This window comes from Oreochromis aureus, linkage group 3, assembly GCF_013358895.1.
Source record: "Oreochromis aureus strain Israel breed Guangdong linkage group 3, ZZ_aureus, whole genome shotgun sequence".
Taxonomy (NCBI): domain Eukaryota; kingdom Metazoa; phylum Chordata; class Actinopteri; order Cichliformes; family Cichlidae; genus Oreochromis; species Oreochromis aureus.
Window position 1 is genome coordinate 122,909,121 of NC_052944.1, and position 18,380 is coordinate 122,927,500.

At 42.8% G+C, this 18,380-nt stretch overlaps 1 protein-coding gene across 1 annotated transcript in view; it reads left to right on the forward strand.

Annotated features, from left to right (window-relative positions):
* The first annotated feature begins 446 nt into the window (after positions 1–446).
* Positions 447–18,380, forward strand: part of LOC116329659 (vascular endothelial growth factor receptor 1-like) — a 38,393-nt gene continuing 20,459 nt past the window's right edge. Inside the window, exons 1-5 of the mRNA XM_039608485.1 lie at positions 447–602; positions 789–964; positions 3,157–3,507; positions 3,588–3,704; positions 4,565–4,883. Of these exons, the coding sequence (XP_039464419.1) occupies positions 934–964; positions 3,157–3,507; positions 3,588–3,704; positions 4,565–4,883 (818 nt within the window). The 5' untranslated portion in view covers positions 447–602; positions 789–933. The remainder of the gene's footprint in view (positions 603–788; positions 965–3,156; positions 3,508–3,587; positions 3,705–4,564; positions 4,884–18,380) is intronic.

Genomic DNA, 18,380 nt, shown 5'->3' on the forward strand with positions numbered 1-18,380 from the left:
GTCTCCTTCAGTTCACCTGTCCTTAAAGTGGTTTGTAGCTACACTGTAGGAAGAGATAAGTGCATAAAATAGATTATTTCTATCATTGTGGTAAAACGCATTATTGAGGTTAAAGTATGTATAATGTGCTTTATTAGTACACCGTGCACTTCTGACTGTTTATTACAGGGTGTGCAGTTGTATCTGTGCCACAGCAACACGTTCTCACTCCCTAACTCCCTAAATATTTTACGCTGTGTCACATATCGCCAACATTTTACGCTTTCAGGTACCCAAGACGTTCCTAAATGAGGAGATCGGAAAAATGAGAAAACATGAGAACCGTTTGGAATCAATCTACACAAGTTTCTTCATTTTCTTAAAATCGCTCTGGAAAACACTATTTTACGTCATTTCACTGCTGGTTAAGGTTAGCAATAGGGTTATGGATACGTTATGGTTAGGGATAAGGTTAGGTTTAGGGCTGGAATACATGGCTGGAACGTCTATTACCGCGGGACCGTCACTCCACTGGAAATCATCCATAACGCGGCGAGAACCATAAGAACGGGAAGGTCACCTTTCGTGTTCCTCGGGAACGCCGCACACCGCCACAGACTCCGGTGTGTGGGCTCAGTTTGGAGGAGGAGGAGCAGACGTGTTTCACTCCTTTCTGTTTTTAATGATATTTTTATTGGAGCATCTTTAACCTTCAAGCAGTCTGTGAGTGTTACAGCTTCTGACCTGCACATCACTCTTATTTCTTATTTCTCCCATCTTTCCTTTTATCTCGTTTTCGATACTGTAAGGAGCTTTAAGTGTAAAGTTTATCGGGGAGGAGACTTCCGGGGGAATCGAAACTTTTCTTTTTGCGAGTCTGTGTCTGAGAACGGTCGGTGGTTCCAGCTGTCGGTGGTTCGGTGAGGGTCAGCTGTAACGGGACTGTTACCGAGGATGAAGATGATGACCGTGCTCCTCTTACTCAGTAAGGAAAGCGCCTTGAACACACACACACAGACACACACACACACACACACACACACACACACACACACACACACACACACACACACGCACAGTGGCGGTCCTAGACTCCCTGTGCCCCCCCACAGGATTGTACATTAACATAGAACTTTTGTCGGAACCATACTGAATTTCCAAGACAAACATACACCCACACAGATGTGAAGAGAGAGAGAGTAAACGGCTACCAAACAGCCATCATAATTCGTCATACAATGAGAACAGGCCAAATTAACAATTGACAATGACTAATTAATATTAAAATCTGTAACATAATGTATTGTTTGGAGTTTAATCTGTTACTGTTACTATTTTTTACCATTTCTTCTTGGAGCAACTGTAACCCACATAAAGTATTCTGATTCTGATTGTTTCATGATGACCTGCCATTATCCAATGACACATCTGCTTACCTGAATCTTTGGCTCGTTTCTCCTCCTCTTCTTTTCTCTTTTTTCTAAACGGAGCACCTGATGGCTTTGAACCCAGGATTCAAATCATGAATCCATAATGGGCCCAATTAAAATTGGGAATGATTAATTAAATAAATATTTATGACAAATTTAATTAATTGTTTATTTATTTTACATTTTAATTAATTATTGCCACATTTAATTAATTATTTAATGGTGTATTTAATTAATTAATTCAGCCCTCACCATGAAATAATTTTATCTGTCAACCTCACCAATCAAACTAAGGGGTTAAGGCTGATCAGTCTAACCCAGGGGTGGGCAATCTCAGTCCATGAGGGCCGGTGTCCCTGCAGGTTTTAGATGTGTCCTCGAACCAACACAGCTGATTTAAATGGCTAAATTAGCTCCTCAACATGTCCTGAAGGGCCGTTTCTCAATGCCCAAGTACGCGAGTACGTACTCGCGTTCTCGGTAATACGTACCCGCCGAGAACGCGAGCACGGACTCGTGATATGTACAATTGGAACACCTGCGTGCGTGATGATGTCACAGGTCCGGAGTTTTTACTGCCGTCCCCTCCTAATTTAACTGTGAGTAACATGTTATGAAGCTTAACTGTAATCACAGCCAAACCGGTTTACTCAGGAACAAATAAAACACTGAAATAAACCAAACATTAACATTTAGAAGTGATATAAGTGACTTATATATCATTTTTAACCTCAGTAGTGAAACCTCTATTAATAAAAATAGTGTACATGTACATATGTGTACATACCTTAATAAAAACAAGCAGGTTTAACCTGAGTAGTGAGAAGTCCCTGTTCATGCCCTATCGCCCCCCCTGGCTAAACTTTGCTAGATCCGCCCCTGCACAGTTACCAGCCGTCAGCTACGTAGAAAAGGATCCTGGTGTAGAAAGTAATATTAAATAAATTCTAACAACAGCTTATCAAGGTTAAACGTGCTGCTGTTGTTCAGCCGCTGGTTTCCTCTTTCTGGTGCAAAGTGGGCCAAAACAAAGAAGAGAGACGGACTCGCGACAGAAAAGCCGATCAGCTGATCATTAATCAGTTGGAGTGAGAAGAGGCAGTCGCTCCATATATCGGTTGTTAAGCTTAACATGGGAACGCTTTACAAACACTCAGAGATGAACTTACACACTTGCTTTACTTCTCTCTGGGATAACTTCCTCGGAGATGAAATGCTGGATTGGTAGCGAGGCTACAAATACACACAGCCGCTCTATCACGTGATGCATACTGCTGCAACGTGCTACGGTTATGAGCCGAGTTACGCCATGTCGCAAGTTTTGTGAGGTGCTTTTTTGATATTTAATGGATCGGATTACATTTTTTATTTCTCGCCGATATCCGATCCAGTAATTTACGTCAGTATCGGACCGATACCGATACGTAATATCGGATCGGTCCATCTCTAGTCTAAACCATTGCTTTGGCCTGGTGGCCATTGTTTTTAGAAGGCGTGTCTGCATGTGGAAAAGCTTGTTCGACTATAAAACACATACACACTTCATGATGTTCAGCTAATATTTTTACTGTGAATATTAATCATGAGAGTAAACGGCCCTGTTCACCACGAGGTCAGCATATCCACCATATTTGCAGCTCTGTGATTTAACCAGTTTTCCAACCAAAACAACAACAACAACAACAAAAAAGCGGCATGTGACATGTGACTGTGAATCACAGCTTTGCTTTTGTGTTTCCCTCCTAAGTTTCCCAGGATGCATCAGGGGTGGAGGTGAGGGTGTATGAGGGGGTGGAGTCTGTCCTGCTGCCCTGTCAGGTACCAGATAATGTTTCCAGGAGCTCCACATCAGCAGTGTGGGACCGTAATGGGTTCAGTAACCCAACAGTTCACATGCGTCTGCGGAGCAGAGATGATCATTCAAAACAAAACCCTCGTTACACCAACCGAACGTCAATGAGAGACGATGCTCTGACGACTGGAGACCTCAGCCTCACTCTGAGGAACCCCACAGTCTTTGACAGTGGAACCTACAACTGCACCGCCCTGAATGCTGGACATGCTCAGAACTGGACTGAAGTACAGCTGAAGGTCAAAGGTCAGTGGACAGAAGTGAGATTAATGTGAATTCATATAAACCCGTTGATGATGTTCATGTCTCGTGTGTTTGTGTTACAGAAACTCCTCCAGTCTGGCCTAAAGTCCTCTCCGCTGTGCTGGGTACTCTGATCATCCTGGCTGCTGCCTTTGGTTTGTTTGTGTACCGTGCATATAGAAGGATGAAGAACAGAGAAGGTGTGTGTGTGTGTGTGTGTGTGACTCAGTAACAGAGAGAGCACTCTGACTGATGTCTGTGACCTTTGACCTCCACACATGAATCCAGTAGCTCCTCACAGATCACTGAAACTAGCTGCTAATGTTTCCAACACGTCTGTAACATCTGGACGCAGTGTTAGCTTCAGCTCCTTCCACAGGTGGAGGCTCCACCCACTGAGAAGGAGTCCTCATGATATCATGTCCTCACATGATACAAACAATCTGAGGAGCGTGGAAACAAAAGCATCAGGGAGCAGAGGGAGGGGCTACCCCACATCCTCCACCCAACACCACAATCTAAAATCCATCTTCAGTCAAAAATAATAATCATTATAATTTTTGTGATATTAGGAGCCATAATGAAGACACGGTGCCGTGGCAACAGGAAGTGAATTAGTGAAACGTGTAACAGCAGAGTGGGACGTGGCCCACTCAGTCTTTAGGCTGGTGTGTGAAAGTGTGCTTCCTTCTTGCTGTAAGAAGAGCTGGACAGCAGCTGTATGTGTGTAAATCCAATAGCTGTTGTGTGTTCAGTGTAGAGCAGTGCTGCTTCGTGCACAGCTTTCACTTTTACTCCATCACCTCCACCTTTGGTTATAGATTTGCTGCTGGTTACATGATGGAGGATCTGACTCACTGACATCTGTGTAACAAGCTTTATTATCACTGTCACAGGTATAGTGTCTGACTCTGAGCTAAGGACATAGGCACGACTTAGCTTTGTACAATAACATATATATACATGTGTAATAACACACGTGAGGTCGTCGTATTTTTCAGTGTTTCACATTTAAATACAAGGACACTGATGTCTGTCTGTGTTCATGTTCTCCTCTCAGCTCTACAGCCAGAGGTGGTGGAGGTGCCACAGGGGGAGGAGTCTGTCCTGCTGCCCTTTAAAACCATGGCTTACCTTCCTCAGGATGTCACAGTGGAGTGGAGACTCACTGAACCCAAGCACATGAAGGTCCACGTGTATGAGAGTGGAAACAATCAGCCAGATAAACAGGACCAGGGTTACAGAGGTCGCACAGAGATGGATGAAGATCCACTGAGAACTAAAGACCTCAGTCTGACCCTGAAACACCTCCACCTCACTGACAGTGGAGTCTACACCTGCACCGTCTACAACAAGGATGGACACATGCTGCTACAGAAATCAGTGATTCTCAATGTCAGAGGTGAGTGTAACACATGACAGGTCACACAGAAGCTAAACTGATGATTTCTAAAGACTAATTAATAAATGATGAGGTGGTTGTGAGCTCGTCCTAAATGTTTGAAGTGTGGATTTGTGTTTGTGTCCAACAGCTCAGTGTTTCCTTCACCTTCATTTATAAACTGACACTGAAATGAACACCTGATCAAATAATAACAGATAATAACAGTAATTGTAAAACCTGATGGAGAAGATACATTTTCACTTATTGTATAAATGATGTCCTGTTAATGCAGAGAGGCTTCATTGTAATCAGATGTTGCTTTGTTCTGTGTGTGTGAAGTGTACCTGCAAACAGCAGTCAGGCTCTCAGAGTGTGAAACATAGAACTGTGGCTCAGGGTTAGCATCCTGCTAACAGGAAGTGTTTCATTCACAGCATCATTGTCCAAACATGGGCTGCAGCAGTCAGGCTCTCAGAGTGTGAAACATAGAACTGTGGCTCAGATTAGATTAGATAAAATAAAACTTTATTAATCTCCGGTGGTTTTCACACAGCTGAATAAACGTCAAACAGAAAACTGATTAAACAGAAGGGTTAGCATCCTGCTAACAGGAAGTGTTTCATTCACAGCATCATTGAGTCACCTTTGTGAAGGTCAAAGGTCAGGGGTGATGTTTCTCTCCTTTCATTTAGATTCATATTTGAACCTGGAGTGCCTAAAGTGTCATTTAGTGGGAATTGAACTGGTCAGTATCCCAATAAATTTAGCAGCATAGTTCATGATGTAGGGGCCAAAATAGAGTTTTTTCAATGACTCACATTTTTCACCACGGTAACCTCCCAGCCCAGTGTTCATTCAGTGGGCTGGTTTCAGTCATTGTGTAAATGTACTGTTTATAAGGTTGGTATCATGTTCAAAACTTTTCAGAAGGAATCTCAGGACAAAGGTCTGTCATTTAAAAAGATTTAATTTACTTTGGCAGTTGAAATTACAAGTTTCCACAGCGCTATGGACCTCTGTGTGAACCAGCAGCATGCTTCACAAAAAGGATAACCTTCAAGCGGGCTGTACAACATTATATGGTGAGCCAAAAACAAAGATTATAGGTATGTTACAATGTACACAGCATGAAGGGATGTTATGTACATTGTAACATACCTATACTAGACCCATATTTTGTAAAATATCTATATTTTTGCTAATATATATTTTGTAATTTTGTCAGTTACCAATTAACGATAAAATAATCCTCATTTGATAATGTCTGTCTTGCTTCCATGCCCTGGTAACTGGCCCATCCGGAGCTGTATCATTTTAAAATATATGTACAACAAGCCAAACTACACGTTGATCACACCAGTCCTTTCTCCACCAAGAGCATCTCCAACACCATCCTACTCTGGACTGTCAAAGGTGACTCTAACGCCGACTGTTCTGACAGTCCTGTTTATTGCATTCCCTGGTCAGTGTTGTGGATAGGCGTAGCTTTGGGTCACGTGGTGTCGGTAGTAGTAATAGTGATTGCTAAATGACCTGTTCACGTCTCGAGGGAATTTTTGTGAATGAGCGGGTGATGGGGGAAGTCGACTTTTGCTGACCGCTCAAGCTTAGAATGTTTTTGATCACTGTTTTTCTACAGATTTTAAGGATTTGATAACAAGTAATGAAGTTTTTAATCTGGAACTTTGACTTACATTTTGAACAGCGGGTGCGTCAACATTATTCCCCTATTCAGCTGCTCGGCGACTCAGAGGCTTGACAGTCGCCAATAGTCAGGTTAGCCAAGCTCTGCACATTGGAATGAGCATAATCAACATGGTCAACATTTTATTTGGTGCTTTTTCAAAATATTATAGACTGGAACCCCCAATCCCTATGGGGTTTGCTAAGTTATATTTATCTAGAACTCCTCTCTGTCTCTACATTCTGGAGAGTTTTGTGTAGGATTAAAGTAGTCTAATGATGACCGTCTATTTCAGCTTTCTGGACTGCTGTATTTTGCATATGACTGGCAGTCTCAAAATGCCACTCCTCCTTTTGGAGTCCAAGTCAGTTCAGCTCTAGAGTGTCGGAAATGGTTAAAATATTCAGTGATGAAATTGTTGCTCCAGCATCAGCCATTAAGCACATCTTCTCACCCTCGATTGTACAGGTTTCCCTTGTCTCTGTCATGGGTGTTGTTCGAGCTGCACATACTCCAGGGTCCCATAGGTATGGGTTTTGGTCCAGATCTCAGGGACCACCTCGCTGTCTAGGCTGGGGCATTTGTTGGTAGTTTGGTGCTCTGTCATTATCATAGTCTGGAATTCGTCGTTGTGGTCCAGATATTTGTTTGTTTGTTTGTGTAGCCAATGCAGCAGCCACAGATTGTTGTATTTCTGCTTTTAAGTCGACAAACACAGCCACCATTTGTTTGGCTTTAAATTTGTTGTTCTTTACCTCTGAGTCCTTTTCTTCCTTCTGATGATTAAGCGGCCTTTGGGTTCATTGTTTTGCCTTTCGCTCTGCTTTCTCTCTTTGCCTCCTGACATAATGTTGCAAGTGCTCTCCACAATGAATCCGTTATAACACTCAATCCAACCACTCCATCAAGAGAGTCTTGCACAGAACTTGGGAGACCAATTTCACACTATTTTCTCCACAAGTGTATGGTTACCTCACTCCTATCATGTCGCATTCCTGTGTGATGTTCCCAGAGCTTGGCTACTCGCTCCAGATATTCAGTCAAGGACTCATTGGCTTCCAACTTCAGTCCTTTAAGTGCCCTTAGATATTTCATTCCTGGGTACAGGGTTCTTATACGTCTCCAGAGGGCGTTTTTGAAGGGATCAAAGTGATAACTATCACTGGTTTTAGATCCGTGGAATTCCTTCCAAGAGTCTCCGTGCTCTGTGTACTCATGTTTGAAAAAGCAAGGCACGAATGTCTCCAATGGCAAGTGTCTCTCCTGCTGTGTTCTCTTTAAAAGTTGAAATCCATGCTGGTGCTCTAGCACATAAAGGTGATAATGTTCCCACCAGTTCTTCTATATCTTTGAGAAAAACTGGTTCTTCTATTGTTGTCATGTGAACTGGCATAGCAAGTTGTTGATGTTTCTTTCCTGCCTCCAGTCTGATCCGGTGGACATGGCTGCCTAAAGTGCTTTGAGGTGACTTTTGTTGTGATTTGGCACTATATGAATAAAAGTGAAGTGAATAGATGCAGGTATTTCTCTACAATCAATTTCATCCTCCGTGTCATATTCATGACAAGGGGTTAGGGTTAGGGTTTGTCAGTCTTTGTCTTTGTTATTTGCTTGGTCAGTTTTGATTTTGCCTTGGGCTGATGATATCTCTCAGTTTTCTTGGCACGTTTCTGACTGAGAGCTGCAGTCTCACCCTCATGGTCGTTGTCGGTGGTTTCTTTTTGATTCTCAGAATCTGAGTCAGTCATCCTCTCCTTTCTTCCAGTCTGCTGTTCTCCTCTTGGTATCTCCTGAGTTGTTATTGGAGGAATTAGTGTCGAATCTCCTTGTAGCTTGTCTGGTAGAAGGAAGAGGTTTTGGAAGGGATTATGAGGAGGAGGAGGAGGGGAGGGGGGGTCTCCCTCACACCAGGGCCCCAGCATCCATGTGATTTCCTTGCCTGACATCTGTGCAGTTTGAGTTTGCTTGGCTGGATCCTCTCTGGTAGTCATATCAGACCATTCTCTTGATAGCTTCTCCGTTGCACGCTGTTCACAGCATCCTGTTGTTTTCCTCTCTCTGCATCAGGTTGTCATTTAGGTGTGACATCCATTATCACTGAATTCAATTTCCTTGGATGACCGGTGTCCCCAGGTGTGCTGTCAGATTTAGACGAACTCAAACAGTCAGGGAGTTCAGGGTGGAGTTTAAGCACAGTAGAAGCTCCAGGTGCTGTAGATGGCTGCCCAGTCCTTAGTGATGATGTTTGTAATTTTTGGTCTTCACCTTGTAACTTCAATGTTTCAATTCAATTCAAGTTTATTTATATAGCGCCAAATAACAACAACAGTCGCCTCAAGGCGCTTTATATTGTAAGGGAGACCCTACAATAATACATACAGAGAAAAACCCAACAATCATATGACCCCCTATGAGCAAGCACTTTGGTGACAGTGGGAAGGAAAAACTCCCTTTACCCGGAAGAAACCTCTGGCAGAACCAGGCTCAGGGAGGGGCGGGAAGCACAGGCCGAGGGGGCGGTGTGGCAGCAATTTTTCACACCAGCCTATCACTTAACGAAAGACCAAGACAGACTTTTAATTCATTTGAAAGCCTGATGCTTAGCCTCGTCCACCCCAGCTGTAAAACTCAGAAACCAGTCTTACTTGTTATCATCTATCGTCCACCTGGGCCTTACACAGAGTTTCTCTCTGATTTCTCAGACTTTTTATCTGATTTAGTGCTCAGCTCAGATAAAATAATTATTTTGGGTGATTTTAACATCCATGTAGATGCTAAAAATGACAGCCTCAACATGGCATTTAATCTGTTATTAGACTCAATTGGCTTCTCTCAAAATGTAAAAGAACCCACCCACCACTTTAATCACACTCTAGATCTTGTTTTAACATATGGCATAGAAACTGAACATTTAACAGTGTTTCCTGAAAACCCTCTGCTGTCTGATCATTTCCTGATAACATTTACATTTACAATAATTGATTACACAGCAGTGGAGAGTAGACTTTATCACAGTAGATGTCTTTCTGAAAGTGCTGTAACTAAGTTTAAGAATATAATCCACCCACTGTTATCATCTTCAATGCCCTGTACCAACATAGAGCAGAGCAGCTATCTGAACGCTACTCCAACAGAGGTCGATCATCTTGTTAATAATTTTACCTCCTCACTCATTTATTGTAAGTGTAAATGTTATCAGGAAATGATCAGACAGCAGAGGGTTTTCAGGAAACACTGTTAAATGTTCAGTTTCTATGCCATATGTTAAAAAAAAATATCTAGAGTGTGATTAAAGTGGTGGGTGGGTTCTTTAACATTTTGAGAAAAGCCAATTTAGTCTAATAACAGATTAAATGCAATGTTGAGGCTGTCATTTTTAGCATCTGGCCTCTGGCCAAAATAACATCTCTGATGGACAGAGTCTCCCACCCCATGCATGTAAATGTTGCTGAACTGCAGAGCTCCTTCAGTGACAGACTGCTGCATCCTAGATGCATGAAGGAGCGTTTCCGCAGGTCCTTCCTCCCTGCAGCTGTCAGACTGTACAATCAGAACTGCTCCCAACAAACATAGATGTTTACATTGGCGCTGTAACTGCAATAAGTTAATCATCCGATTTGCACTACAACCTGGTTTGCCTCTTATCTGTAGTTATTTTTATTTAATTTAATAACTGTACAGTACTCTGTTTCTAGTAACTATTGTCCTTAATGTAAATATGTAAGAAAAATTGTGTATGTTTCTGTTCTGTTTGTTTGTATATGTGTCTTTCTGGCTGCTGTTACAACCAAATTTCCCCTCGTGGGACAATTAAAGGATTATTCTATTCTATCTACATGGATGTTAAAATCACCCACAATAATTATTTTATCTGAGCTGAGCACTAAATCAGATAAAAAGTCTGAGAAATCAGAGAGAAACTCTGTGTAAGGCCCAGGTGGACGATAGATGATAACAAGTAAGACTGGTTTCTGAGTTTTACAGCTGGGGTGACCGAGGCTAAGCATCAGGCTTTCAAATGAATTAAAACTCTGTCTTGGTCTTTGGTTGATTAATAGGCGTTGATTGTAGTCTGGATTTTTGACTCTTTTGTCTTCCTTTTGCTCTTATCTTCCAGTAGCACATTTGTATGGTTGTCATCATGTGCTCTTGTTTTTGTCCCTTTCCTTCCTTTTGGACCCTCCTGATTTCCTCCCTTCTTCCATTCTGAGTGTGCTTGCTCATATTCGTCATTAGCTTGTTTCTCTATTTGGAATATGGTAGTGGCCCCACAACACAAGATGATACATAGCCTTGCTTTTTCCACTGATCCCATCTCTTGTTCAATTTCTTCACCATTGTAGATCTTGCTTTCTTATCTTCAATACCGTCCAACATCCATAACATATTTATCTAATTGACCCAAACTCTCTATTCCTGGTGAAATTGCAATGTCCGCAATTATACTTTTATTCAGATTCTCTTTTTATTGTTTAATTTATGTTAAAGTTTCTGTCCCTTTTTCTTTTTAATGTTTTAAGTTTGTTTATCTGTTTTTGTTTTCTTCTAGGAATAAAGACTCCCCTTGTCCCAGGTCTTAATTACTATTACATTTCCTTTTATTGTTTGGGACTGAAAATAAATTCAACTTTTCTAATTACTAAGTTTTAGAGGATCAACCTCTATTTTGAAACGATGACAGCGCAATGCTTTTTTTCCCCGAAACTGCAGATTTCAATATTTACACAAATAATTCTGAAATAAAACTGCAAACTTAATGATTCTAATTTAAAGCAAGCGACATCATAGCTGTTCAGCACAGCTGGTGAATGATTCAAAAACACACACACACTGTACTAAATTAATAAAAGATGAGACTGACAGCGTCAAAATACACTCCAGGGATCAACTCACAAAGAATCTGTATCAATACTTGTTTAAAAATTAATGAAACAAAATAAGACTCAATTTAACAACCAACTCAACAGTAATTGTCTCCAAGTCAAAACAAAAACAAAACAACACGAGAATGAATTTAGGAATTAATTACATAAAACAGATATGAGTCAATTAAGATCAAATCCTATGATCTAATGCAAAGCCAAACAACCAACCCCAAGATCATTTACTGCTCATGAACTGATGACAGGAATTAACCTCAAGGTCAACTGCAAGGAACAGAAACAAATAGCAGCTACCTCAAAAGTATTATCTGATAGTTACATTCAAAGATCAGGATACAAGAACAGATGTAGAGTGATTGGCAGAGAAGCCCAAGAGTGTTTAACCATCAGTAACTGATAACAGAAACCAATCTCAAAACCAAGACCAAAAATCAGAAACAAATAAACTAACCCAAAAGTGTTAGCTGACAACTTAATTAAAGATCAGCATGTAAGGTCACATTCATAAACAAATAGCAGTGTCAGCTTTCACCAACTAATAAGAGAATCCAGTCTCACAATAAAATGTGGAAATCAAAAACAGCTAGCAGCTAACCCTAACAGTGTACACTAAAAACTTAATTACAGATCCAAATGCATGATCACATACATGAACAAATAGCAGTTGACCCAAAGATCGTTTCAACCGTCATAAACCGAGAAGATCAAGCCTTAAGATCAAATGGAAAGATTAAAACCAAATACAATTGATTCTATAGCTGTCAGTTGATTACTGATTGATAACAAAATTAATTAAATCGACACAGACACTGTGATCTTGTTTAACTTATGTCATAGAAACTGAACATTTAACACAGACACAAAAAAGAACCAGTAAACTTTGTAACTGTTTTATGATATCAGAGATTAATTTAGGGGATTAGAATACAGAACCAATTAGCAGTCAACTCTGTAGCTCTCAATTGATCACAACTAATGGCAAGATTGATTTATAATGATCAACGTGTAGTGACCAATATATAGAAATACCAGCTAATTCTACAGCTGTTTACTGATATCAGAAATCAGCTCAAAGGAAACTCAAAAACAACACTAATTAACAGTTAACTCTGCAGCTGTTAACTGATCAGAACTGATATAAAAATCAATGCAATCTGAATGCAAAAATGAACAAAACAAATACCTGATTACTATAAATTGATAACAGAAAACGACTTAAAGAAAATTCACAATACAAGGCCAGTTAAAAGGCCAGAATACAAGGCCAACTGATGACACCGACAACAAAATCAATTACAATGATCCAAATGCAGAAATTTCAATTCAATTCAATTCAGTTTTATTTATATAGCGCCAAATCACAACAGCAGTTGCCTCGAGGTGCTTTATATTGTACAGTAGATCGCACAATAATAGGTACAGAGAAAAACCCAAAAATCATATTACCCCCTATGAGCAAGCACTTTGGCGACAGTGGGAAGGAAAAACTCCCTTTTAACAGGAAGAAGCCTCCGGCAGAACCAGGCTCAGGGAGGGGCGGGGCCATCTGCTGCGACCGGTTGGGGTGAAAGAAGGAAAACAGGATAAAGACATGGTAAAGACATCCAGAGTGATGCTGAAGAACTAGTTCATGCATTTATTACTTCCAGGCTGGACTACTGTAATTCATTATTATCAGGATGTCCTAAAAACTCCCTGAAAAGCCTTCAGTTAATCCAAAATGCTGCAGCAAGAGTCCTGACAGGGACTAGAAAGAGAGAGCATATTTCTCCTGTATTGGCTTCCCTTCATTGGCGCTGTATAAATAAAATTGAGTTATTAATGTGACCTTGGGTAAGTGGAAGCAGCATACGCCACCTCCACCTTTAACTATGTAACATGTTACAGTGTGTCACAGTGGCACGCTGAGATGATCAAAGTTAACATTGAATGCCATCAGCAGGTCCTCACCGCAACAGTAAAAGTGATGAGCAATTTTTTCAGCCACACCAAGCACACAGTTACAAACTAAGCAATAAACCATGCAGGGCATCAGGCATACATTCAAGTTTCTGAAGAGCAAGCAGCACAAGTACAAGAAGAAACAACTGTAGGAAATTCAGACTTACAGCAAGCTCTATTAAAAAAGTTCCAGTACCTTCCACCACAAAAAATGACAAATTTTTATCTGAGCACATGTACCCTACCTTTTGTGGGTATTATGAAACAAACTATGGTAAAGAAAATGAAGTTAGAGTTTGTCATCAACTGAAAGAACAGGGTATGAACATCTTTAACATGGGTAGTGTTATCAGCATCCAGGAGCGTCTCAGTGTTGCGTCGTCCCTCATGCTGTGTGAGTCTCCCTGTGATTCCCCGTGAGTTTAGGTTGATATTTTCCCAGTGTAGTTGTATATGCTTTCCCCTGCCAGCAAATAAAGCTGTGATTTTGTGTTCATCCCTCGTGTCTGAGAGCCTGCTTTTGGGTCCAACTCCTGCCTGCACATAGTGCTTCCTGACAAAATGTCCTGTGCCAACTCATCCTTCACTGGGTAAGCAGCTTACCCAGAAATGCAGTGAAATCAAACTGGTAGATGGAGAGCTGCAGCTGCAGAAAACTGGCAGCAGAGGCTATTACATGCAAGTGCAACTTACAATGTTTTGCACAGGGCTCAAGACTGCCACGCTTGTGGTCTGGACACCTAGTGAGCATGTTTCATTTAAAGTGCAATATGATGAAGCATTTGTAAAGGAACAAGTAAAGCGCATAAGAGGGTTTTACTTGTCATTCATACCTCGACTTGTAGAGGACTATGCAGCAGGACGCTTTCAGGTAAATGAGAGATACTTGAAGATAATGGGCAAGGTTTAATGCATGTTCAGAATCAGAATCAGAATCAGAATACTTTATTGATCCCTGGGGGAAATTATTTCTTTGTTACAGTGCTCCATTATACACCAACATTAACAAAACAGACAACACGCTAACTAAGAATAGTACAATATATATATATATATATATATATATATATATATATATATATATATATATATATATATATATATATATATACATAAGTCACAATAATAAATAGCAGGAAAGAACCGTGTAGTTGTGGCAGTAAACAGTGTGTTAAGTGGATGCGTTGTACAGGGAGATGGCCACAGGCAGGAATGATTTCCTGTGTCTTTCAGTGGTACTTTTCGGTAATCTCAGTCTCTCACTGAACGTGCTCCTGTGACTGACCAGCATGTCATGGAGTGGGTGGGAGGTGTTATCCAACATTGTCTTTATTTTGGACAGCATCCGCCTCTCCGACACCACCTTGAGGGAGTCCAGCTCCATCCCAACAACATTGCTGGCCTTACGGATCAGTTTATCGAGTCTGTTGGCATCTGCGACCCTCAGCCTGCTCCCCCAGCATGCCACAGCATAGAGGATCGCACTGGCCACCACAGACTCGTAGAAAATCCTCAGCATTTTGTGGCAGATGTTGAAGGACCTCAGTCGCCTCAAAAAATAGAGACGACTCTGGCCCTTCCTGTAGAGTGCTTTGGTGTTTTTAGCCCAGTCCAGTTTATTGTCAATGTGGACTCCAAGGTATTTATAATCCTCCACAATGTCAACTGACCCCTGGATTGAAACAGGGGTCAAGTGTTTCCTTGTCTTCCTGAAGTCCACGATCAGTTCTTTGGTCTTTGCCACGTTGAGCTGCAGGTGATTCTGCTCACACCACGTGACAAAGGAGTCAATCACAGCCCGGTACTCCGTCTCATCATCCCTGCTGATGCATCCAACCACCGCTGAGTCATCAGAAAACTTCTGAAGATGGCAGGTCTCTGTGCAGTGGCTGAAGTCTGTGGTGTAGAGGGTGAAAAGGAAGGGCGAGAGGACAGTCCCCTGTGGTGCCCCTGTGTTGCTGATCACCTTGTCAGACACACACTGTGGGAGACGTACATATTGCGGTCTTCCTGACAGGTAATCAACAATCCAGGACACCAGAGAAGCATCCACCTGCATCGCTGCTAACTTATCACCCAGCAGGGTCGGCCTGATGGTGTTGAAAGCACTGGAAAAGTCAAAAAACATGACCCTCACAGTGCTTGCTGGCTGGTCCAGGTGGGTGTAGACACGATCAAGCAGGTAGATGATGGCGTCCTCTGTTCCGAGACGAGGCTGATAGGCAAATTGAAGGGGATCCAGATGTGGTCTGACAATGGGTCGCAGCTGGTCCAGGATGAGCCTTTCCAGGGTCTTCATGATGTGGGAGGTCATTGCCACGGGCCTGTAATCCTGGGGGCCACTGGGACGTGGCGTCTTTGGTACAGGGACGAGGCATGATGTCTTCCACAACACTGGGACCCTCTGCAAACTCAGACTCAGCACAAACAGTTTATGAAAGACTCCACACAGCTGGGGGGCACAGGCCTTGAGGACGCGGGGACTCACTCCGTCTGGTCCAGCAGACTTGCCTGAGTGCAGTCTCCTCATTTGCATCTCAACCTGGTATTGCGTGAAGGTGATGGGTGGGGGAGGGGTGTCAGGAATCTCACAGGAGTCAACAGTGCTACGGGAAGAGAGAGGCTGGCACAGTGGTGTGGCTCTGGATTCCAGGCTGACTACAGGTGAGGTTGAGGGGGTGTGAGCAGCCACTGTGGTGTCGAATCTATTGAAAAACAGATTCAACTCGTTAGCTCTATCCTCACCTCCCTCAGCTCCCCTGCTGTTGGTTGGCCTGAATCCAGTGATGGTCTTCATGCCCTTCCACACCTCTCTCATGCTGTTCTGCTGGAGTTTCCACTCCAGCTTCTTCCTGTAATTTTCCTTAGCCTCTCTGATCTTGTCCTTTAGTGACACCTGGACCTTCCTCACCTCCTCTTTATTGCCCCCTCTGAAAGCCCTCTTCTTGTCGTTGAGGAGGGCTTTGATGTCCTTAGTCACCCACGGCTTGTTATTTGGGTAACAATGAACAGTCCGAGTTGGAACAATGGAGTCGGTGCAGAAAGTTATGTAGTCTGTGATACACTCAGTAAGCCCATTGATGTCCTCAGCGTGAGGCTCACAGAGTGTCTCCCAGTCCGTCACCTCGAAACAGTCCTGTAGTTCCGCTAAGGCCTACAACTATAAATGGGACAACTATAAATGGGACAGTCAGACACCAATATGCTAGCAGAGTTTGGTCTCTGTCTTGTGAATGAAAGGAGACATTCAATATGAAATCTGTTAAATATTTCAATACAACTAAAATGTACATAATTTTAACATACGGTGGGCAATGAATGACAAACTGACAACGTTATATATATATATATCTATATCTATATCTATAAGCAGCTGGATAGTGTAGTGGTTAAACTACACGCCTTTGGAGCAGAAGATCGCAAGTTTGATTCCTGCCTGGGGCGTCTGTATCCAGTAAGGGTCCTAAGGCTAGACCCCCTATGCTAAAGTGAGCCTACCGCAGACATGAGCGAGACAGATAAATATGAAGGCATGCCGGCTCGGACGTCGCCCGGATCAACAAGGTCCGCGTCAGGTGTTGAGGAACCAGGGTACCCTGACGACAAGTGGGCTACTGGAACAAGAAGGCATCGGTGGCCAAGAGATGAAAACAGGGCGTTGTTGGAATGCTACTACGCAAGTAACCCTGGCGGAAGGGGTTACATGAATAGGATGAGGGACCTATGGATTCTTCGATACCCAACATCCACAATGACGGTGAAACAACTAGTAGCTCAGTGTTCCAACATTCGAAAGAAGGGACTGCTCTCACAGCTAGAGATTGACGAGGTACAACATAAATGCTACGGCAAGGAGGAGTCAGGACGCCAGGTCAGGGGGGAGATATCATCACCCCCACCCGAGATTGGGTACATAGGAGATAGGAGAGTTGAGTGCGAGGGGAACTGACCTGAAAGATAGGATCATGGCCAAGCTTGAAACCTGGATCCCTGGTTACCAAGATTACGTGAAGTACCCTCAGAAGGTCTGCTAGATGATGTTAATGCAGCACTACGGATGATACCTACAACCACGATTACCGACACTAACAAGCTGATCTACACTACGGCAGCAGTGATCAGTGAGATGCTTGGCTACAAGTTGAACAGCCACAAGGGGAAGGAGGCTAGAGGGCAAGCTCAAAGTAGCACGGAGGGAGGTTAGCCAACTAACGGAGCTGCAGAAAGGCGCGACAAAGAAGGTGCATAAAAAAAAGCTGTCCATAATGGCAATGCTCAGTGGCTAGTGGATCTGAGGGCAGACCATAGCGACCTCCCTGAACAGGGTCCAGTAACCATCACAGTGGCAGATATCCAAGAAAGGGTCTCCAGTATGAAGAGTTGGACAGCACCGGCATGGTTCACGCCTACTGGCTGAAGAAGCTGACTGCACTCCACGAGCGTCTGGCAGCACAAATGAACCAGCTGCTAGTTAACGAGAGACACCCGGAATGGCTAACCGGTAAAGGTCGGACAGTCCTGATCCCCAAGGACCCCAAGAAGGTCCCATCCAACTACCGACCAATAACCTGCCTCAGTACTACATGGAAGCTCCTGTCAGGAATCATATCGGCTAAGATGAACAGGTACATGGGTCAATACATGAGCGGGGCACAGAAAGGGATTGGCAAGAATACCAGAGGCGCAAAACACCAGCTACTGGTAGACAGAACAGTCAGCCGAGACTGCAAGACCAGGCTGACCAACCTGTGCTGTGCCTGGATTGATTACAAGAAGGCCTATGACTCAATGCCCCACAGCTGGATCCTGGAATGCCTAGAGTTGTACAAGATCAACAGGACCCTAAGAGCCTTCATCAGGAACTCAATGAGTATGTGGTGTACAACACTAGCGGCCAACTCCAAGCCCATAGCACAAGTCACCATCAAGTGCGGGATCTACCAAGGAGATGCTCTGTCCCCACTGCTGTTCTGCATAGGCCTGA